The 19,333-nt window shown below is 42.5% G+C and overlaps 1 protein-coding gene across 4 annotated transcripts in view; it reads left to right on the top strand.

Moving 5' to 3' along the window:
* Positions 1-19,333, top strand: part of TBC1D8 (TBC1 domain family member 8) — a 134,110-nt gene that overhangs the window by 79,072 nt on the left and 35,705 nt on the right. For all 4 annotated transcript variants that reach the window (XM_035271762.3, XM_002757434.6, XM_035271761.3 and 1 more), the window contains exons 3-5: positions 9,866-9,984; positions 14,586-14,814; positions 17,180-17,420. In XM_035271762.3, the coding sequence (XP_035127653.1) occupies positions 9,866-9,984; positions 14,586-14,814; positions 17,180-17,420 (589 nt within the window). The remainder of the gene's footprint in view (positions 1-9,865; positions 9,985-14,585; positions 14,815-17,179; positions 17,421-19,333) is intronic.

Below are 19,333 nucleotides of genomic sequence, written 5' to 3'. Positions count from 1 at the left end.
TTGTATTTTTAGTAAAGACAGGGTTTCATTATGTTGGCAAGGCTGGTCTTGAACTCCTGACCCTAGGGGATCCACCTGGTTGAAGTGCTGGGATTACAGGCATGAGCCACCGCACCCAGTCAAGTTATTGTTAAATGGTAGACAAGGCTGATGGTTCCCTAAAGTGCTGAGTTATCATCCAGTGGGTTATTTGCCATTGTTCCTTTTCTGCCATTTCTTGTTGGCTAATTGTATCCTGTGCTGCTTGGTGTATTTTCTCTGGTTTTTCCAGAGTCAGAAATTTTAAGGGTAAAAGCTTGGGTTGACACACCACCACTGTGGTTACATTTTCCAGAGACAGCTGCCTGTTTTTTGGGAAGAACTTCCTGGAACATTGACTTCACTTTTGCCTGATACAGTAAGTTTTTTCCTGAAAGTTCTGGTCTTTTTTCTGCAACTTTGGACGTCCAACCTGGTATTACCAAGGTGACCAAGAGTTTTCGACTCAAGACTACAGAAGAAAAGATGCATTCCTTCCCAGGTTCTTCAGCGGCTACTGCAGGTCATGGTCAGGATTCGGCATTTTAGATGCCCTTAGGTACATTTCTCTTCTTAAAAGGAGGTCAAAATACCAGCATTAATGGAGTTTGGAAGAAGTTGATTCTGACCCTTATGGGTGACTTTGAGGGGTTCAAGGTTTCAGTGGAGGGAGTCACTGCAATGTGGTGGAAACAGCAAGAGCACTGGAATTAGAAGTGGAGCCTGAAGATGGGACTGAAGTGCTGCAATTTCATTAGACTTCAGTGGATGAGGAGTTGCTTCTCATGGATGACCAAAGAAAGTGACTTCTGGAGAGGGAATCTATTCCTGGTGAAGAGGCTGCTGAAACATTGTTGAATGCTTTAAACATTGTTGTAATGACAACAAAGGATTTAGAGTATTTCATAAACCTTAGTTCATAAGCAGCAGTTTGAGAGAATTGACTCCAAATCTGAAAGAAGTTCTACTGTGGGCAAAATGCTGTCAACAGCATCTTCAAGAAAGGGAGGTCAATCATGTAAGAAACTTCACTGTTGTCTTATGTTGAGAAGTTGTTAAAGCCACCCCAACTTTCAGCAACCAGCGTAATGATCAGTCAGCAGCCATCTACATTGAGGCAAGACACCCTCCACCAGCAAAAAGACTGTGACTCACTGAAGGCTCAGATAATCATGAACTTTTTTTTAAGCAATAAAGTAATCTCTAAAGTATGTACTTTTTAAAAGACATAATGCTATCACACACTTAATAGACTACAGCATACCATGAACATAATTTTTATATGCGCTGGGAAATTAAAAAACTTGTAAGTGACTCACTTAATTGTGATATTTGCTTTATTGCAGTGGTCTGGAACCAAACCCACAATATCTCCAAGGCATGGCTGTCCCTAATCTCAACATCCCCCATGACAGTCTGAAAACCGTATTCTTCAAGCTTGTTCATCTGTGATTAAGTGTCACCCGGGCTCTCGAAGAGAGAACATTTTACTCTTCCCATGCAGTATTTGGAACGAAATGCCTTAAAGGCCAGTACAGTAGATTGTCGTGGCTGTAGGTCTACTTTATGAGAGGAAGATTCATTATTTTAATAATGTGTGTGAGACCAAGCCAGGTTGTTTAGAGACAGCTGGTTGTTTAGATTTAGCAAGGTGCTCTTGGAGTAAGAACTAAAGTCCTAAACACTCTGCCAGCCAGAGAGCACCTTCCTTCCATAGCCACTGGCTGTATCTCCATCATACAAATAGGTGGCCAGAGGCCACCAGAAATAGCAGGAGAGAGGAGATGGAGGATTTGTAATAATGTGATTGTGCACTTAATAGACTACAGTCTAGTGTCAATATACCTTTTTTTTTTTTTTTTTGAGACAGTCTTGTTCTGTTGCCTAGGCTGGAGTACAGTGGCATTCGATCTCAGCTCACTGCAACTTCCACCTCCCAGGCTCCAGCAATTCTCCTGCCTCAGCCTCCTGAGTAGCTACGATTACAGGTGCACACCATCACGCCTGGCTAGTTTTTGTATTTTTAGTAGAGATGGGGTTTCACCATGTTGGCCAGGCTGGTCTCAAACTTGGCCTCAAGTGATCCGCTCACCTCAGCCTCCCAAAGTGCTGGGATTACAGGTGTGAGCCACTGCGCCCAGCCAGTATAACTTTTATATGCACTAGGAAGCCAAAAAATTTGTGTGACTTGCTTTATTGTGATATTTGCTTAATTTAATGGGTCTGGAACTGAACCCACAATATTTTTGAGGTATGCATATACATATGTGTAGGCAAAACACTGTTTAGTTATTTTTTTCTATAATTATTTTAATAACCCAATAGTTAAATTTATCAATTTTTTAAGAATTGATTTCTCCCCCTTATTGATTTAATCTTATTTAAATACTGTATTTTTCATTCATAAAGGTTTTAGTGGGGTCTTTTTAAAATAAATATCTTCCATTTGGCTTCTTAATGGGCTTGTGCCTTCTTCTACCATTTGAACATAGAGAGTATATTTATATTTATTTTATTTTATTTTTTTGAGACAGAGTCTTGCTCTGTCACCCAGGCTGGAGTGCAGTGGTGTGATCTTGGCTCACTGCAACCTCCGCTTCCTGGGTTCAAGTAATTCTCTTGCCTCAGCCTCCTGCGTAGCTGGGACTACAGGCTTCCACCACCACACTCAACTAACTTTTATATTTTTAGTAGAGATGGGGTTTACCATGTTGACCATGCTGGTCTCAAACTCCTGACCTCAGGTAATCTGCCTGTCTTGGCCTCCCAACGTGCTGGGATTATAGGTGTAAGTGACTGCACCGGCCTTAGAGTATATTTATAATAGCAGTTTTATGTCTTGGTCTACTGATTCTATTGTCTGTATCATTTCTGACTGTTTTTACTTACTGATTTTTCATTTGGTCATAGATCATGTTTTTCTGTCGTCTTCTTTTTTTTTTTGAGACGGAGTTTAGCTCTTGTTACCCAGGCTGGAGTGCAATGGCGCGATCTCGGCTCACTGCAACCTCCGCCTCCTGGGTTCAGGCAATTCTCCTTCCTCAGCCTCCCGAGTAGCCGGGATTACAGGCACGCGCCACCACGCCCAGCTAATTTTTTGTATTTTTAGTAGAGACGGGGTTTCACCATGTACCTCGTGATCCACCGTCCTCGGCCTCCCAAAGTGCTGGGATTAAAGGCTTGAGCCACCGCGCCCGGCCCTTTCTGTGTCTTCTATTCCTGCTTTTATTTCTGAAAAGTGTGTCTAATGAATGGTACTAATACAAGCACATTTTAGTGACCATTTCAATTATAAATTAAAAGGCTATTTTAGTGTCAAAGAGATTGTCTGTCACTCTTAGGATTCCTTAATTTCACTTGAAGGCAAAAAAAAAAGTCAAGGAAATTTGTGAAAAGAAACATTTAAAGCTTATTTTCTTAAACACTTTAGTGAGAAATATACAGGCTGAAAATCTTGTAAGTCATGATGATGGGATGATCATTTTATATGTTCTTTTAAAGATACAGCTTTAGACTTACAGTTTAGATGATATAGTGTCCACTTGAAGAATGTGAGCTTCCTGAAAATGGAAGGCTTTTTGTTCCAACCCTTTTTCTTCTTCATTTTTTTTTTTTTTTTTTGAGACGGAGTTTTGCTCTTGTTACCCAGGCTGGAGTGCAATGGCACGATCTCGGCTCACCACAACCTCCACCTCCTGGATTCAGGCAATTCTCCTGCCTCAGCCTCCTGAGTAGCTGCAATTACAGGCACGCACCACTATGCCCAGCTAATTTTTTGTATTTTTAGTAGAGACGGGGTTTCACCATGTTGACCAGGATGGTCTCGATCTCTTGACCTCGTGATCCACCCACCTCAGCCTCCCAAAGTGCTGGGATTACAGGTGTGAGCCACCGTGCCCGGCTCTGTCCTTCATTTGTAATTTTTGCTTGAATTCTTTGATCCTGAGTTACTCTGCACAGGGTGAGTGTTGAGTGAGATTTGGGAATGACACTGCCATGACAGTTAACTTTTAACTAGCTCCTTTGTAGTCTGTATGGCTGTTAGCCCAGGCATATAGACAGTAGATGGTTAGTGTTTGGCCTATAGGGAAATGTCTTGTCATTTCAGAAGAACGGATCTGAACTATGCACACAGAATGCCCATTTCATTGTTGATGAGGACTTAGGTGGCTGGAGAAGGCCCTTAATTCAGTTGGCTATTTGCTCTGCAGAGAGAAGCAGCTGCTTTTTAAAACAAACTTGGATCAAATTATTTGTGGCAGTGTTCATGCAGAAGCTGTAAGCATAGACAATGAGATGTTTGTTTTAGTTTCTGAAAATACCTCTGGGGAAAACCTAAGAGAATAAATATTGTGTGTGCGTTTCAGTGTGACTCTGCTACTGGGAGCTTCCATCAATGGTGATGTCACAGGCAGAGCCAGGCCTGAGTCAGATGTACTGGCTTTCAGATTGGTTATTTTCTTCACTTCGCTCTTCTCACCTAGAAAATTAAAATACTGGCAGTTACCTTGTAATATTTTTGTGGTGATAAGTGATACTATGTGTATGGTTTATGGAACAAAATTCCCGACACATGTCAGGCATGCAGAAAATTTCACCCGTTGACCACCTCTGGTTGTTCTTAGAACATGGATTGTTTGGTTACGCCTAAGTCATCAGTGTTGTTTGTTCTGTGGTCTTACCTGAGGTTTCTAATACTGAATTTTAGTTTTGCAGAGGCGTTTGTAAGTCTGACTTTTGACTTCTTATGGGGTAAAGTTTAACATTCACTGGAATTTCAGTTTCTTAGAAAATGAAAGTCTGTTTTTTCAAAATTGGAGGCGTAATTTTGCTAATTGAACTTCCATAACACTCCACAATAAATTTTGGTTTTAGACAGCTGTGGTAGTTTGCTAGTGCTGTTCCCCACCCCCACCCCATCCCCAGCCCTCTGTACACACTGAGTAGCTTAAATAACAAGCATTTATTTCTCACAGTTCTAGAGACTGGGAAGTCCAGGATCAAGGTGCCAGTGGGGTTGGTTTCTGGTGAGGCCTTTCCCCTTGGATTGCAGACAGCGGCCTTCTCTCTGTGTCCTCACATAGCCTTTTCTCTGTGGATGCATTTCCCTGGTGTCTCTTCTTATAAGGGCCAAACTAGGGCCCTGCTTTAATAACCTTATTTAACCTTATACCTCCTTAAAAGTGCCATCTCCTAATATACTCCATTGGGAGCTAGAGCTTCAACATGAATTTTGGGTAGACAAAATTCAGGCCATAGTAGCAGTCTCCTCTGTCTTGGTTTTGGAAAGTCAGCAGCAGCAGCAGTGAGAACACTGCTGTGGTACTGGGTTAATTTGTAGGCTTTTTATCATCCTGTGTCTTCAGTGGATGATGCAGTCTCAGTTTCTTGTTTTCTCTTCTCTGCCCTTCCCACTGCTTGTATGTCTATAATGCAGTGGCTTTCAATCTTTTTTTTGACCGTGACCTACAGACAGAAGTATATTCAGGTGTGTTTGTGCATAACTCTAACAAATATTTTACAAACGAGTAGCTACCATTAGGAGTTTGCGTGTCTTCTGTTTTCTATTATATTTTTTTCTTGAAAAAAGGTATTTTCAGATGTGCTACTTTATGTAATTTGAAAAACACAGCTGTAGTGTAGTTTCAGAACTGTGGTATGTGACATATACTGAAGGACTTTCCCTTTTAATCTTTTGCCGTCATGGATGTGCAGTCGGCTTGCATTCATTTGTGGAATTTGTGGAACCCATCATAAGACTTTCTTGCAGAGGAAATTATAGTCTGGAAAATTTCCCTGCCATTTGGCAACTTTTGTAGGAAGTAGAAGCCAGTAGGGTGGAAAAGTTTCATCATATTGATTGTCTTTGCTGAGAGAAGCGTACAATTATGTCTTATATTCAGTAGCAGGGTAGATTGGAACAAAACCTTACTATGGCTCAGAGATAGATTTTTTTTTTTTAATGTGTGGTTTATTTTCTCTTGTGAGATATGGGTTTGTTTTTGTTTTAGAATTATCTTTCTCTATGATAAGCTCCTTCCCAGTAGGCAGAATTTTTTTTTTAAAGAATAAAATTCTAGATTTTTGATGACTTCGTCTCAAATCTTAATTCCATAGGAATATATTGTGTTGGGGCTTGATGATAATTTATTCATGTCAACTAAAGTTATCAGTTGAGGAAGAAGCATGTGTTTAGCTGTTACCAGTTAACAGTGTTAGTCCCTGTGAACTTAATAGCAGGATAAATGAAATAAATGAAAACCTGTATCAGGTCATCCAGAAAGATGCATTTTGGAGGATAGGAATAGAGGAAGAGAGCTTGCTGCAAGTGGAAGTGCCAAGTATCTCTTTTACTGCCCAGCCGTAGCAAGAACTGGACTTCATGTAAGGGTGATGGTGATGAAGATGATGTAAATGATACTTAAAAATTCAAATGTAGCAGGGCCAGGCACTGTCATTCATGCCTATAATTCCAGCACTTTGGGAGGCCGAGGTGGGTGGATCACTTGAGGTCAGGAGTTCAAGACTAGTCTGACCCACATGGTGAAACTCTGTCTCTACTAAAAATACAAAAATTAACTAGGCATGGTGGCATGTGCCTATAATCCTAGCTACTCGGGAGGCTGAGGCAGGAGAATTGCTTGAACTTGGGAGGTGGAGGTTGCAATAAGCTGAGATTTCGCCACTGCACTCCAGCCTGAGCAACAACAGCGAGACTCCATCTCAAAAAAAAAAAAAAAAGAAAAAGAAGTTCAAATGTAGCTTTTTTTTTTTTTTTTGAGATGGAGTTTCGCTGTTGTTACCCAGACTGGAATGCAATGGCATGATCTGGGCTCACTGCAACCTCCGCCTCCTGGGTTCAAGCAATTCTCCTGCCTCAGCCTCCTGAGTAGCTGGGATTACAGACGTGCACCACCATGCCCAGCTAATTTTTTTGTATTTTTAGTAGAAATGGGGTTTCACCTTGTTGACCAGGATGGTCTTGATCTCTTGACTTCATGATCCACTCGCCTCGGCCTCCCAAAGTGCTAGGATTATAGGCGTGAGCCTCCGCGCCTGGCCCAAATGTAGCTTTTTATGGAAGGACCCTGGACCCCGAAGTACTTTGAGGTTGTAGAGAGCCATTTTGTGCTCTGGTTTGCCCTTCACTTGATAAGATTTTGGACAAATACTTGAGCCTCTATTTTCTCGTTCAGTCTTTATCTCAGATCAGTGAATAGTGCCTGGAACAGCCTAGTACCACAAAAGTGAGTCTTCTCCCTGCTTTAGTTTTTCTTCGTTCCTGAAAATCTTGGTTTCTCTTCTCGATTAGTGAGAGAGTCCATGAAAACATATAGCAAAAGATCAAAGGGACTATAAAATGCTGTCTTTTCAGCTTATTCTTTTTTTTTTTTTTTTTTTTTAGTCCTCTGAGTAGTGGTTTTTATTGTAATGGATAATAATGGGTAAAGACCTAGGAAGACCAGGTCTTAAAGTACCACAGAAGAGCAGAGCTCTGGGCCACCCAGGTGCTTGTGCAAGATTTTCGGCTTGGGTGGAACCCAGCTTATGTGACAGAGGCACCATTACTGACCCACTGGATTTAGAGAAGGATGTTCTTGTGGCCGCCACCTGGGGGCACTGAGTAGGGCAGAGAGACTTAAAAGCAGGTAAACCAGATGTACCCCTATGTCAGGCCAGCATGGTGTGTGTTATAAATAGCTGAGGAACCAAGTAGAGCTCTGGGCCTCAATGCAGGTAGGGAAAGGTCAGAAGCTTTAAGAGAGTCATGCTGGGGAGCCTAGAGTAGCTGGGTTTGATTTCGTTTTAAAATAAGCTTTTCTGATTGTAAGAGGGACAGGAATCCTGAAGGGCCAGGGGTTTCCTGACACCGCAGGAGCCCTCCCAGAGGGCAGGAAGTGGATAGCAAGAGGACCGGGACTCCTCACCTCAGAGGAAGTTTCTGCTGCACCTGAGTGGGCTGCTGCTTGGGCTTCTACGATCCATGGAGAATAGGACATAGGAGGTGCAACCGAGGGGCAGCAAGGCAGGGTCCTTGGCCAAGTACTCTTGGTACAGGGACCGGGGGAGTCGTGGCCTGTGAATAGAGACCTCTGGCAGAGAAAAGCCTGGGCCCGCCCTCCCCCGCCCTCCCAGCTCTAATGGCTGTAGTGAGGACCGGAGAACATTGCTTTGGCCAATGCTTTGCCTAAAAATTGGGAAAATACAAAATAAGCACGCTTGTTTTAAACTTTCATTATTCCTTAGGAAGTATTCTATTAGATACTTCCTTTTATTTCTTCCCCAAGTGCCCACTCAGAACAACAGTCTACTACAGATAGGTGTTTTTCACATTCATGGACCCCAAAGTCACAAATCCAGAGCCAGTCATCTGGCACCTTCTTGTGTGGGGTGTTTATATTTAATTATAAGGAAAGGAAGGCTGCACATAACATGCTGAAAAAAAGATGACTTAGAGCAAATGCATGCCTGGCTTTTTTTTTTTTTTTTAAGATAGAGTTGTGCTCTGTCATCCAGGCTGGAGTGCAGTGGTATGATCTTGGCTCACCGCAACCTCCGCCTCCTGGGTTCAACTGATTCTCTTGCCTTAGCCTTTCGAGTGGCTGAGATTAGAGGTGCTTGCCATCATGCCCCGCTAATTTTTGTGTTTTTAGTAGAGACAGGGTTTTACCATGTTGGTCAGGCTGGTCTGAAACTCCTGACCACAAGTGATCTGCCTGCCTTAGCCTTCCAAAATGCTGGGATTGCAGGCGTGAACCACTGCGCCCAGTCCGTGCCTGGCTTTTGGGTAAGTGATGTGTGGCTCCAGGCACCATATCCCTCTCACACTGGCTAGATGATTCAGCTCTGTTGTTTGTCTGGCACTCCTTAATTTCTTTGCTATTAGAGTATCTTCTGCTTCCCATTTTGGAAACCTGGCTACACTAGAAACCCCTGATACCCATGTGCCTTTTGTTGTCCAGGACTGTGTGTACTTCCAGTCGGTGGACTTTATTGAGCATCTGCTGTGTCCCAGGCCCTTCATGAGGAGCGGGGAACAGTCCCTGTATCAAAGTGCCTGTTGTCCAGTGAAGATGATGGGAATAAAGAGGAAGTAGAGACAACTAAAATGACTAAGCTTGCTTAATGCTTTAATAATATGGTGACTCAAAAAAATTGTCATTCAAAAATGAATTTGCTGTCTATGATTGAATGCTTTTGTGTTTCTGTTTTAACATGTAATATAAGACCTCTTTTTATGTATGTTTTTAAAGGTCATTGCTATACATGTTATGAAGTATACATTTGTAAGCCGTAAATTTCCTAGGCCCTTGCTTGTTGTATTGCAGTGATGTTGGGTGCAAGTGGTATCCCCTGGGACCTGCAGCAGAGCCCTGGCAAGAGGCTCCTTCCTCCATGGACTTGGGCTTTGCTACCTCTTGAAGGGACCCTTGCTTTTATGGGAGAACTTTGCAAGGCTGCTCAGGATCGGTGAGCTACTCCGGGCTTGTTCCATGCTGGAGTAGCTGAATAATTACAAATGTTTCTGTCATTTGAGTGCAGATGGTCAGAGTTCTGTGGGTGGGATTGTCAAAGAAGAGTCCCAGCGATAACTCGCTTGGCCAGCTGGCCCATCCTTGTGGCAGTGGGAGTGATGCTTGCACATCCCAGTGCTGCGGGGAGGAGCACCATGGCCCCGACAGGGATGCCTTCATTTTCAGCTGGCGAACCATGGCCAAGTATGAGAGCCCAGATGTTTTAATAACATCAACACAGGGATACGTAATATTTGGAAAATGAGTTCATGTTCTAGGAATCACTTTCATTGCATTTTTAAATCTCTGCTTCTTTTTCTATACAAATCCAGGTGCAACATTAGAGGAAATAAACCAGCACTGGGACTGGCTGGAACAAAATCTCCTCCACACCTTGTCCGTCTTTGATAATAAAGATGACATTGCCAGTTTTGTCAAAGGGAAGGTAAAGGTAGGTCCCTTGAGTTTAATGTTTCTCCCCTTCTTTCCTTCTTTCTTCCTTAAGACATTCTGAAAACTGTAGCATGCTAACAGTTTTTTTCTACTAACTGAACTTTTTGGCTTAGTACATAAAGCCAAGTAAGTTTCATTGATCGTTTGTCTTAATTTTGTAGTCAGTCTAGCAAAATACACCTGACATGTTAAAACAGAAAGCCTTTATTCCCAGGCTTAGTTTTTGTTAGCCTTTACAGGAATGAAGGCCCTTTTTTTGTCCCAGAAAAAAAAAAATAATGTTAAGATTTGTGTTTTTGCAGAGCAACACATTATTTGACTCTTAAATCACTTTTTTTTTGCAACTGTGACATCTTGTCACACTATTCTGTTGAACCTAGCACTTTCCTCTTGCTAGAAGTAGATGTTTATTCTTAAAATATATAAATTAAATGTAATTAAAGCCAATTCAGTTTTGAGTTGGCAATAGAGGAACGTTTTGGGAGGTATCTGTAATACTGCCTGTGAGTTACAGTCTTATATAACTGACCTCACTGCAGTAACCTGATGGGTAATCAGTGCTTTAAAAACCCCATCGGGCTGGGAGAGATGGTTTCTCATTCTAAATTTAACTCTCTCATTAAATACGTTAACACATTAGCGCGTGATACAGTTTTCCTACCTTAGGGTAAAACATCCTACCCCTTCGATTTTGTTTGTTTTCTGCAAAAAGCTTGGCTTTCTAATACCTCAAGTGCTATGGCTTTTAGTAAATGGTGTCAAAGCAAATTTTTGGTTTTGGAGGGACAAATTCTTTTCCTTTGGGGACTGGGGGTACTTGTGGGATCTGATGAAAAGGGAAGGCATCCCAAGTCCAGCCAGCTTGGCAACGTCTTCTTGGAGTTATCCCTGGCCTGTAGGGTTGGGGGGTGGGCTAGTCCGTGGTAGGCTTGGGTCAGCCCTCATCCTGGCCCAGCCAACTGTGGCTCACTTCTCTGGGTCAGATCACACTGGGAGAGGTACAGAAAGGCCCCATTCTACATTATTTTTCACACTCACTTTACCTGTTTTGGTCTAATGCAAGTTGTAGTGGTTCTTTGATTTAGATGTTGCTGTTCTTAATTTGGAGGAAGAAAATTAACTTTCACTACAGTGATTTTAGAAAAGTTTCTGTAGAATAGGAAACTTATCCTTGACTCTCCTAGATTTTGTGGCTGGGGCCCTAGAAATTACACTGACAAAAAATGAGCAAGAGAAAAACAGAGCTGATTTTTGCTGGCTGTGTTTTTGAGACACGGTCTTTCTCTGTCACTCAGGCTGGAGTGTAGTGGTGCAATCATGGCTCACAGCAGCCTTGACCTCCTGGGCTCAAGCGATCCTCCTGCCTCAGCCTCCCGTGTAGCTGGGACTCTAGGCATACACTACCACACCTGGCTAATTTTTTTTATTTTTGTAGAGATGAGGTCTCACTGTGTTGCCCAAGCTGGTTCCAAACTCCTGGGCTCAAGCAACCCTCCCGCCTTGGCTTCCCAAAGTGCTGGGATCATAGATAAGAGCCACTGTGTCCAGCCAAACAGACTTTATATGAACACACACAGCATGCATATGTGTAAAAAGAAACTCAGTGATGAGTAACTCACAGGGGTGGTTAGCACTTGGGCTTATATAGCATCTCAGCAAAGAACAGTGCATTTGTAGAAAGGTGCCAAGACTAGGGAAAAGGCCTTTAGGCTTTTGGGGCAGCATACTGTATGGGAAACTCAGGGAAGCTAAGGATTATTTTAGTGAGGTTTGTTATGTAGATTCTTCTAAGCCCTGTTTTGAGTCAAAGTTATCTCTCTGGTACAGGAGCAGGGCACACCTTGACAAATGGGCCTTTAAAAACAGGTCCTGTTTTTTTAGGCAAATGCCAGGGGAGGACAGAGAGCCTCTTTGGTGTTTGCTATTTCTCAGTTGTCTTCAGCTCAAAATAATCCTTATGCCTAAGTGACATATTATGGGGTGACGTTGTAGTCCCTGACACTTTGAAGCTAAAATGCCTTGAAAAGTAAGTCCTGAGGAGGCAGGGCTGGGGAGTGAGGGGCCTGCCTGGCCTGAGCATGGAAGCGCAGCATGATATTTGATCTCCCCTTCCTCTGGCCAGATCCTAAGGATCTGGGAATTGAGGCTTTCCTACCCATATCCTGAGCCTTCGATGGCTCTATAAGACTTTTAAAAATCCCTGTTTGATGATAAGTCAGAAGAGGAGCAGAGCAGCAGCTCTGTGAAGAACGATGGGACTAATGTGAAGATGGAGTCTGAGGGGTTGCAGATGACTCTGCTGATGAGGGGGAGCTATTGGATGATGAAGACTGGGGGGATGACCAGCTGGAGTTGATCAAGGATGATGAAAAAGAGGCCGAGGAAGGAGAGGATGACAGAGACAGCGCCAATGGCGAGGATGACTCTCAAGCACATAGTGGGGTTTAGAAATCTTACCCTGTTATTTCTTTACCTAGATGCTTGTCTAAGATGGAATTCTTCACCACGTCCTCTCCCCTAGTATCTTCAGCACATGCTCACTGTTCTCCCCATCCTTGTCCTTCCCATGTTCATTAATTGATTCTGCCCTGTGCCTAGTCCCATTTTCACTTCCTTTAATGCTCCTAGTAGTTCTGTTAAGTCTTACCCTGTAACTTTTGCTTTTAATTTTGATACCTTTTTATGACTTAAGAATAAAAAAGATGTATGGTTTAAAAACAAACAATACCTGTTTCAAGCTGTGCCTGTAACCAGAAACCACACCCCAAGAAAGACAGGGGTCTGCACGGCCACCCTCATGCCTGCACCAGAAGCCACTGACTCCTACTCTGCAGCTGTGCCTGCTGCCTATCTGCTCTGGAGCCTTCATAAAGATCCCTCCACGCCTCATTTCCAGAGCAAGGGAGACTCAGCATAATTATATATTAGATATGCCTTTCAAAAATATTCATCTCCCTTAACTAGAATTTTATTAATGTATAATGTCTTGTTAAATAAAACGTGGGAAATAAAGAAAATGAAAATCACGTGAAATTTCACTAGTTTCCAAATTTCTTTTAAAAATAATTTCAATTACATTGTTGTTTTAATGTCAATGCTCAGGTTTAATTTTGAAAATAGCTTATATAATAATGCAGGGTTTGACAGCAATACCCTAAAAGTAGTCTTGTCTTGAAGGACATAGCTTTTCATGAGACATACCTACTATAAAAGGGGAAATGTTAATAAAAATAAATGCCATATATATATGGGAAATGTTAATAAAAATAAATGCTCTACATATATTTAGAGATGGGGTCTTGCTGTGTTGCCTAGGCTGCAGTGCCATGGCTATTCACAGGTACCATCATAGTGCACTGTAGCCTCAAACTTTTGGGCTTACATAATTCTCCTGCCTCAGCTTCCTGAGTAGCTGGGACTTGAATTACAAATGTATTTTTACAATCAAATAGCATATGTGAGGCTTGGGGCCCAGGGGTTCCTAAATAGCTGCTCATGTGAAGGTACTAAGAAGATACTCTCCGGGAAGGATTTTGCGGTGAGCTCCCAGGGATGGGAAATTAGATTTCTGATCTTAGCAATGAGTTGTTAATTAAGAACAAATAGACCACAAGCTTGAATTCTAGGCCCTTCTACCACCACCCCAGATTATGAAGGACACTAGTTGTTACTCATTTTTGGCAAAAAATCTGTAGATTTAGATGCTTTTTTTCCCCATAGACTTGAGTGCACTGGAGGTTATTTATGACCTTGGGAACCTTGGCCAGTGTCCATTTAAGACTACAGAGTGAGCCACAGTCAGGCATGTAGTAGCCTTAAACACAAACATTTTTGAACTGAATGAGGAAGACCTTCATGAGTTTTTCTCAAAAGACTTTTTGAGGCAGGGTCTCACTCTGTCATCCACGTTGAAGTGCGGTGGCACCATCTCGGCTCACTGCAACCTCTGCCTCCAGGGTTTAAGTGATTCTTGTGCCTCAGCCTCTCAAGCAGCTGGGATTACAGGGACGCACAACTACGCCCGGCTAATGTTTTGTATTTTTAGTAGAGGTGGGGCCTTTGCCATGTTGGCCAGGCTGGTCTTGAACTCCTGGCCTAAAGTGATCTGCCCACCTCAGCCTCCCAAAGTGCTGGGATTACAGGTGTGAGCTACCATACCTAGACCCTTAAAGGACTAACTTTTATCTCAAGCTTGGGTAGTTCTTTGGGATTGATGCAGCTAATTCACAGGCTTGAACCAGTCTTTTAATCCTCATATCCCTGTAGGGAGGATTTAGAAAATGATTGGTTTGAGAACTGGGATTAGAAATCGAATGATTTGCCCAGAGGGTCATGGTTAGTAAGTGGCCGAGTAAGAGACTGATTCTTGGGTTTTCTGACCCTGACTCCGTTCCTTTATTTTCTGTTGCAGCTGTGTGTCTGGGTGGCTGACAGATAACACGGCTGAGGTATTCTCCTCGTCAGGTGTGTCTGTTGTTGAAGCAACCCACACTTCTCGGGGGCCTATGTGCCTCAGTCCCTCCTGCTTCCTGTCTCTTGCACCCCCTGCCTTCCCATTCTGGCTCACTGAGCAGGAACTGTCATCTTTGTGTGTGTCAGGCTCTGATAGCCGAGGAGACCAGCAGCAGGCTCGCCGAGCAGGAAGAAGAACCCGAGAAGTTCCGAGAAGCCCTGGTGAAGTTCGAGGCCAGGTTCAACTTCCCTGAGGCAGAGAAGCTGGTCACCTACTACTCCTGCTGCTGTTGGAAGGGCAGGGTGCCCCGCCAGGGCTGGCTGTACCTCAGCATCAACCATCTCTGCTTCTACTCCTTCTTCCTGGGCAAGGAACGTAAGTGAGGCCTGGCAGGCTCTTCCAGATAAAGTTGGCTCCCAGGAAGGGCCATTAACAGGAAGAGTTGAACAGATTTAAACAAATGGTGGAGATGACACCAGGTGGCACTTGATTCCTTACATATGCTGCTGCTAGCAAGGGATTAGATCTGGAGAATTCACTTTTTCTACTTAACCACTAAAGGATTTCAATTGCTATAGATTGTGTTTTGAAAACACAGTGTCATCCATGATAGCTGAATATTTCTCAACATGTAGAACGTATTTCTACTTCTTAACAAAAATTCCCAGCCCTGAAGGTCAGGACTGCCCCTTAGAAGACTGGCTGGATATGCAGTCGCTTACAGAAGGGGAATTCTTCACTTATATCCCCTTGAGATTCATGCACTGAGTCACTGCTCACATATGAGAAGTCACAAGTGTCAGTTGTATACTGAAAGTTTAAAAAGTCATTCCCGTGGAAACATCTTCCAGAACCAAGTATTGTTTCAAGTGTTCATGTTGAGTAGTATGGATGCTGCATATGTGAGCGTGTAATATTTCTTCTTTCTTCATTTATATTTCAAGTTGAACCAGTTACAGGGGCTCTTCTTGAGTGTCTCCTGTGGCTGGCTTCTGGCATGTGGTATTATCTTCCCTTTCCAGCTCACCAGCCTTGGTTCTGATGCTCTAGGATACACACCCTATCTGCACAACCCTTCTGCACCCTTGGAGCGTGCTCTGACCTAACTTTGGCCATCCTTGTCTTCCTTCTTTCTGAAATGCTTTTCAAAGTACACCTGGCTTTCTCTCCTTTCTCTGTACTTAGCCTGTTGGAAACTCCTATTCATCCTTCAAAACTCGGTTTAGATTTTGTCAGCTCCAGAAGGCCTTCCCTGGTCCCCATATTATTTGAAACCAGAATTTATGTAGATTCAAAAACTTTTGCATAACTGTTGAAGTTCAAATATTCTTGAGAAAGATATACATTGTTAACTTGGTATTTCAGAATAGTGTTCCTTTGAAACAAGCAGTAGCCAGCAACTAGGTAAGTTTTACTTAGATCTTTAAGAAAACCATTAGAACATGAGTTGGGTTTTGACCAATAGCTGGCAAGTGGTCTGTGCTCTTCTTTACTGGTCTGGTTTAAAGGTATTTACACCATCAGTATATAAGCATTCCCTTTTCTCCACAACTTCGCCAGCATCTGTTACTTTTTGACTTTTTAATAATAGCCATTCTGGCTGGTGTGAGGTAGCATCTCATTATGTTTTGATTTGCATTTCTCTATTGATCAGTGATGTTGAGCTTTTTTTTCCCATATGCTTGTTGGCCACATGTATGTCTTCTTTTGAAAAGTGTCTGTTCATGTCCTTTGCCCACTTTTTAGTGGGGTGGTTTGCTTTTTCCTTGTAAATTTGTTTAAATTCCTTGTAGATGCTGGATATTAGAACTTTGTGAGATGCATAGTTTGCAAAAAATTTCTCCTATTCTGTAGGCTGTTTATTCTGTTGATGGTTTTTTGTTTTTGTTTTGTTTTTCCTGTGCAGAAGCTCTTTCACTTAATTAGATCCCATTTGTCAATTTTTGCTTCTGTTGGAATTGCTTTTGGTATCTTTGGCATAAAATCTTTGCCTGTTTCTATGTCCAGAATGGTATTGCTGGTGGGATTGTAAATTAGCTCAACCATTGTGGAAAGCAGTGTGGTGATTCTTCAAAGAACTAAAAATAGAACTACCATTCAATACAGCGATCCCATTACCAGATGTATATCCACAGGAATATAAATCGTTCTACCATGGAGACACATACATGTGTATGTTCATTGCAGCACTATTCACAATAGCAAAGACATGGAATCAACCTAAATGCCCATCATTGGTAGACTGGATGAAGAAAATGTGGTACATATACACCATGGAATACTGTGCTGCCATAACAAAGAATGAGATTATGTCCTTTGCAGGAACATGGATGGAACTGGAGGTCATTATGCTTAGCAAACTAGGAACAGAAAACCAAATACTGCATGTTCTCACTTATAAGTGGGAGCTAAATGATGACAATCCATGGACACATAGAGGGGAAGAACTGACACAGGTGCTTACTTGAGGGGGGAAGGTGGGAGGAGGGAGAAGATCAGAAAAAATAACTAATGGTTACCAGGCTTAACACCTGGGTGATGAAATAATCTGTACAGCATACCCCTGTGACATGAGTTTACCTATATAACAAACCTACACATGTACCCCAAACTTAAAAGATTTTTTAAAAAGGCATTTGCACATTGGCCTAAGGAGAGCTTGGGATATTTCCTTGCTGACACACTCAAGTTTGGCTCAAATTTTGTGGAATAATACATATTTCACCCTTTTCTCTTACAGTTAAACTTGTAGTTCCGTGGGTTGATATCCAGAAATTAGAAAGAACATCCAATGTCTTTCTGACGGATACCATCCGAATCACCACACAGAATAAGGAGCGTGACTTCTCCATGTTCTTGAACCTGGATGAGGTGTTTAAGGTCATGGAGCAGCTGGCCGACGTGACGCTGCGAAGGCTGCTGGATAATGAGATCTTTGACCTTGACCCCGATCTGCAGGAGCCGAGCCAGATCACCAAGAGGTGAGAGTGTCTGTTCTAGAGTGTCTGCAGCCTGCACAGGGGACCCATGAGCTATGCCCAGCCCTCATGTGCACTTGCTCTTGTTAGCCTTGGTTATGTTAGATTTAAATTTCTCTGTGGCATAATCCAGATTTTCTTGTGTTGTTAATCTCAACAGAGATATGACAGAAGTGATCCTTCATTTCAGTTACTCAATGGACTTTGATTTCTGGATTTAGTTTACCTCTTTTTCAGATATTATTTCAGAATCGATGTTCATAAAGAATACTTTTAGAAAATGTAGTATGGGTAGCTGCATAATAGAAATCTGTGGAACGCTGTGCTTTGCTAGTGAACATTAGACATTTTGTCTTTTCACAGGAAATTACTTTGTAGAAAAAGTTTTCAGGACAGCTGGACCTATTTTTGGTACCACTTTGTCATCAGAAATATGCCTCACTGATGGTGTAGCCAGTACACTATGTAGTTTGTTTGCCACAAATTGATACTAATCCTACAGACTTGTGAGGTAGTTGTTTGAATTATTTGTTGCTTTAAGGAAGTTCAACTTTATTATCCAAAGTTTTTATTTTTAATTTTTTAAGAACCACTAGTTATTTTTTATCTTGGTGCAAAAGTTATTAAAATTATCCTAGGATCCAGCAATTCCACTTCTGGGTATATACACTAAAGAACTGAAAGCAGGGGCTCGGAGCTATTTGTATGCCCACGTCACAGCAGCATTATTTACTATCCTGAAAAGGTGGAAGCAGCCTGACTGTCTATCAAGAAATGAAGCCATCACTAAAATGTGAGCTGCACAATGGAATATTACTCAGCCTTGAAAAGGAAGGAAATCCTGACACATGCTACCACATGGAAGAACCATGAGCACATTATGTTGAGTGAAATAAGTTGCAAAAAGACAAATACTGACGTTCAAACGTGATTTTTCTGAGCTTTAATCTTCCGTACTCAGGCTGGATGATATGCCACTAAGCTCCTTGAAAGCTCTAAATTTAGTATTCAGCAATAATATAAATCTATGCACTGTCCTCTGTGTTTTCTCAATGTGTGGGGGTGAGAGTGTCTCTTCATTCATGGCCTGTGAGTGGTGGCATGCTGAGGGTTTGATGTGCTCAGAAAGAATTCAAAGCCCCTTCCTGCTGTGTGCATTTGTTTGAAACAGATCATGTGTAGTCACAAGTTAGGTAAAATCAAACACAAATGCTCTTGATGTTTTTGGTTAAGATTCCAAGGAATTTCACATGGTTTTGTGTCACCTCTGATAATCAGACAGTTTGTTTGAGAGATGGAGGGTTGGGGCGGGGGTGCTCGTTGCCCCCTGTGAAAGGGCACACTTGGGGCAGTGTCCTTTGGGGTTTGGACTCGGCCCCTCTTGGCCCCAAGCTTCCCCTGATGGTTTCTCTGGCTCCATCTTAAGAGCATGTTTTAAAAGTAAGACAGCCCAGTCCAGCGGGTACGATTCTCTCCTGTATTTCTTCCAATGCCTCTACAGTAGTTGGTATCTGAGTCCTCTTACTGCAGCTTACAAAGTAATCTGTTAAAAATGGAAAAGTCGCAGTTGCAGGAAGACATGAAGCAACAAGGCTGGGTTGCATGAGTTGCTGGAGGACTCATAGGAGGACCAATTAAAGCTTCTGCCCCTCTTCCTGTGTGCACGGGGCGCATGGGTGTGTGAGTGCAACCATGTAGTTGTGGGAGTCGGAGGCCTGCTAGCAGCTGTTCTGGCCAGCCCCACAGCACTGGGATTTCAGGTGATTCCTCACAAATCTACTGATAGCCTGGCACAGCTCCACTTCCAGATGTAGTGTTTTGGTCTCGGGTAGAAGGGAGGAAAGAATATATTGAAGGTCCATAGCACCAAAACTCTTGTGGTAAGAGAATTGGTTTTGGAGAAAAGCCATCAGTTG

The sequence above is a fragment of the Callithrix jacchus genome, chromosome 14 (genome assembly GCF_049354715.1).
Source record: "Callithrix jacchus isolate 240 chromosome 14, calJac240_pri, whole genome shotgun sequence".
Lineage (NCBI taxonomy): Eukaryota > Metazoa > Chordata > Mammalia > Primates > Cebidae > Callithrix > Callithrix jacchus.
The sequence above is the reverse complement of the archived record's forward strand: the minus strand, read 5'-3'. Positions and strand labels throughout refer to the sequence as shown.